The 4,357-nt window shown below is 65.1% G+C and overlaps 1 protein-coding gene across 1 annotated transcript in view; it reads right to left on the reverse strand.

Annotated features, from left to right (window-relative positions):
• The window catches only part of BOP1 (block of proliferation 1), an 8,234-nt gene extending 7,454 nt beyond the window's left edge, over window positions 1-780 (reverse strand). Inside the window, 1 exon segment of the mRNA XM_009886847.1 lies at window positions 730-780. Coding sequence (XP_009885149.1) covers window positions 730-780 — 51 coding nt within the window.
• Between the last annotated feature and the right edge of the window lie 3,577 nt (window positions 781-4,357).

Consider the following 4,357-nt stretch of genomic DNA (forward strand, 5'->3'; position numbering starts at 1 on the left):
GGACTGGGGTGGCTCCGCCAGTGGCAGCAGGGAGGGGAGCCGTGGGACCAGGGGGAACAGTTTGACACTCAGAGAGGGAAGGCTGAGATGAGATCTGAGGAGGAAATTCTCTCCTATGCGGGTGGTGATCCCCTGGCGCAGGTTGCCCCGAGAAGCTGTGGCTGCCCCATCCCTGGAGGTGTTCAAGGCCAGGTTGGACGGGGCTCTGAGCAACCTGGGCTGGTGGGAGGTGTCCCTGCCCAGGGCAGGGGGGGGACTCGATGGCCTTTAAAGGTCCCTTCAATCCAAACCATTCCATGATTCTACGATTGAACCCCAAAGCTGCAGAGGGCTGGGGGGGGGTCTGACCTCCAACCCCAGTGCCCTGCACGACTGTGGGCAGCGCTTCGTTAGGCCACGTGCCTCCCCTTCCTCGGCGCTCGGGGCAGAGGACGCAAGCGTCAAGGCAAGCAGCGCCTGGGCTCATTTACCGCAGCAGGAAAGGTTTAAAAACCTTTTAACAGCTTGATGAACGGGAACGCGGGAGCGCGGTGTTGGCTGCAGCCACGTTTCGGCTGCCTGGGCCGGGGCTGCGGGCGGTCAGCAGCGCCACGGCTGAGCACATTCCTGCGTCCGTCCCGCAGACAGGAGCGCGCCTCACATTTTCCTATCGCCCGCTGCCAGGCCGGCTCCCCCTGCACAGGCACGCACGCGCCGGCACACGCCACTGCTTTTCTTGGCTACCCGTACCGGCAGCTGCCCCCAACGCACCGGTGGCTTCATCCCTCCCCTTGGCTCCATGGCCACCGGGATGTGCACGTGGCCACTGGTCCCATGGCTCTGGGGCAGGAGCAGGCCCTGGCATCACGGTGCACTGGTGGAGTGGCTCAGCTGGGCACATTCTGGAGATGCTGCTGGGCTCCACATCTCCTGTCCCTGATGCTGGTGGGGAGCACGAGGGATGGCCGCCCTGGTCCCCATCAGCAGCTGGCATGGGGACACGCTGCAGAGATGAGCTGTCCGTGACCTGCTGCAGTCCGCGGAGCGACGGACACTAAGGGAGACAGAGGAAAGGACGGAGCTGCTCTGCTTCCCTCCACGAGAGGCTGGGGGCAGGAACCAGCCCCCGTGGGGGCTCCGGACCCTCACTGGCTCTGTCTGCCCGGCGGGACCTGCTGCCCCAGCCCAGGGCTCGGAAAGGAGCGGTGAAGACAAAGAGGCCCCGAAGAGCTCACCCAGACAGCAGGGCTGGTGCCAGCCCCAGCCCAACACCCAGCCGGGGGGCAGAGAGGGGGAGTTTTGGCTCTGCACCCCCTGGACAGCAGCGAGGGGCTGGCAGGGCCGGGCAGGAGCGGAGCGTGAGAGCCCTCCAGCCTCTCCCAGCTGCCCTCGCGCTGCAAAACGCAGAGACCCTGTCCCCAATTACAGCCACAGAGGGACGAAGGTGTGAAGGCGACCTGTGCCCCGCACACCCCACAGTCAGGGGTCACCCTCGCCCCGCGGCACCATCTGGTCCCCATAAACACTTGGAAAACCACATGGAGCCTCCCACAGAAAGGCGCCAGGAGCCCCGGGAAGGCAGAGCCTGTGGGAGCCCCCGGGGCCACGCCGGACCCATCCATCACGCTCCGAGGAGATGCCAGCGCAGGACCAGGACGTGTGCAACCCCCAGGGAACGGGGCAGGAATTTCCCCCTCGGCATCCCGGTCCCAGGATGCTGCTGCTGCGCTTGGCTGGAGGCTGCACGCTGCTGGGGCATGGCCCAGAACCTGGGGGCTTCCAGGGCCATCTGGTACTGACCTGGGAGACCAGCTAAGGCTGGCACAGACGGACAGACACCGGGATGTCGACTCTGGAAGCCTCATCCCGTGGCTGGTAGTGGGAAAGCTGTTTTCCAGGTGGCCTCTGGGAGCCCAGCGCTGCAGCCAGTGACCCCGGGACGACCCAGCATGGCCCCAGGAGATACCACTGAGACGCCCATGGCTCTTCTGGCCACGGGTAGCGACAACACCCACAGGCAGTCCAGAGAGGTGGTGGAGTCTCCCACTCTGGAGACATTCAAAACCTGCCTGGACGCTGTCCTGTGCAACGTGCTGTAGGTGACCCTGCTCTGGCAGGGGGGTTGGACTAGATGATCTCCAGAGGTCCCTTCCAACCCTGACCATTCTGTGATTCTGTGATTCTGTGTGATTCTGTGAGTCCCCCACAGGCACCGTCTGCTCACAGCACGGGACGAGGGAGAGGTGACGGCGTTGGTGACAGCCCACACTTGGTGTGGGTCCCTGTTCTCGGCGTGACACTGCCGCTCCCAGGTGGCACATGGTAGAGTGTATGGCTCTGCCCGGCCGCCCCCCGCCGTGGTCCCCACAGAAGTACCTGCTCCCAGAGCAGCGTGTGCATGTATTGATACCGCTGCACGGCTCCCTCGGTCACAGGGGTCCCCACCAGCAGTGGCAAGGCCGGGGACGCGAGGCCCTGGCAGGGCAGGAGCGCAGCAGTGTCACACGTGGCACTGAGCCCGGGAAGAAGCAGGGGAGGGGACGCGACAGTCCTGCGCTCGCAGCCCATGGGCAGTGATGCTGGAGCCGCTCCGCTTCACCTGCGGGGACGCAGGCAGGCTGGGCAGTGTGGGAGGGCACGGCTGCTCAGGTGACGGCACGGGGACAGGGATGTAAACTGTTTCTCTGGGCTCTGCGGCTGAGGGATGGGAGCAGCTTTGCTTTCTCTGCCCGTTTTCCCCGTGTGATGCTCTCTTCACCCTGACGAACACACGCTACCGCTCCACACGCACAGGGAAGGACTCGAGCGGGGCCGGCTCGCCAGCCGTGGCAGGGCAGAGCAGGGCTTGCTGCTGCCTTCAGTTCTACAGACACGGTCGGCGCAGGGACAAGCAAGTATTTTTAACACCCCGGGCTGCCGCGCAGGGAGGGCTGCCTTGCCTGGAGCCTGGAAGCCCAGACTGGGCGTCTCTTCCCGAAGGCCAGCTCAGCTCCGCCAGGAACTGCGGACTTGACGCGGGAATCCCTGGGCAAAGCTCTTGCCAGGATCCCAGCAGACCTGGAACATTTTCCCCTCAAACACTGGCCCCAGGGTCCCGTGCCGGCCATGCGGGAGCACAGCCCGGCCGCACGCTGCCCCGGCCCACAGCCCAAAGCGGGAGATGCTCCATGCAGCACCGGCCAGGCAGCGCCCAGCAGGGATGGGCTCAGCGCCGGCAGGATGCCTCACGCACTCATCCCGTCCCCGGGGAATACGTGCCCAGCACAGACACCCCAGTGACCGCTGGGGAGGAAGGACATTGGGAGACACTGACTGGGTGTCCCCAGGTCTGGTTGCTCTGGGGGAAGGAGCAAACCCCAAAGCACTGACGGTGCCATTGGGTAGGTCAGGACCGGGAACTCAGCCCCAGCAAAATCCCGTAGGGACGTACATGCCTGGGGCCAGCACAGGATGACTGGGCTGTAGCTCCCCCACGGGGCTAATCCCCAGCACTGGGATCCACACCCTTCCCCACATCCACCCCAGCACTTGGATCCATTTCCTCCCCCACATCCACCCCCAGCACTGGGATCTACCTCCTCTCCCAGCACTGGGATCCACATCGTCCCCCACATCCACCCCCAGCACTGGGATCCATGTCCGCCCCCACATCTGTCTCCAGCACTGGGACCCACCTCCTCCCCGACATCCACCTCAGCACTGGGATCCATGTCCTCCCCCACATCGATCCCCAGCACTGGGATCCACGTCCTCTCCCACATCCACCCCCAGCACTGGGATCCACCTCCTCCCCCACATCCATCCCCAGCACTGGGATCCACATCCCGCCCAGCGCGGCAGCACGGAGGAAGGAGCAAATTCCTCCCAGACGGAGTTTCTCAGCAGTGCAGAAGCAGTGCAGTAGCCCGTCTGTCCCTCCCCTCCGCTCGCCTCCCACCCACCCACTCGGCGGCGTGGCTGCCTCCCGTGGCTGCCTCCCGTGTCGTTAACACATCGCCTCCGGCCAGCCCGGTCCTCCCAGCGAGCGCGGGGGAGTCTGGAGCCCCGGAGCGAGGGACTGCCGTCACTCAGCCTCACGTCTGGAAGTTGTTCTTGGATGGGCCCTGGGCATTCCTAGACGCACATTCCTGGCAGCTGGAGAGCCTCGTAGGAAAGATTCTTCTCTTGAAAATATCCGGTCCACGTGGAGCAGAAAGGGGACGGGGCAAACTCAGCTCTCCCACCCACCACCCTGCGGACCACGGCCGCGTGCCCCGGTGCCGGTGGGGTGCTGGGGATCCCGGCACCACGGCTGGAGGACATCTCATGTCCCCCCCAAAGTGACCACAGTGCAGACTCCGGCAGTGCTGGAGAGGGCTCTGCACCCTCAGCACCTTCA

This window comes from Charadrius vociferus, unplaced genomic scaffold (genome assembly GCF_000708025.1).
Source record: "Charadrius vociferus isolate BGI_N301 unplaced genomic scaffold, ASM70802v2 scaffold1036, whole genome shotgun sequence".
Classification (NCBI taxonomy): domain Eukaryota; kingdom Metazoa; phylum Chordata; class Aves; order Charadriiformes; family Charadriidae; genus Charadrius; species Charadrius vociferus.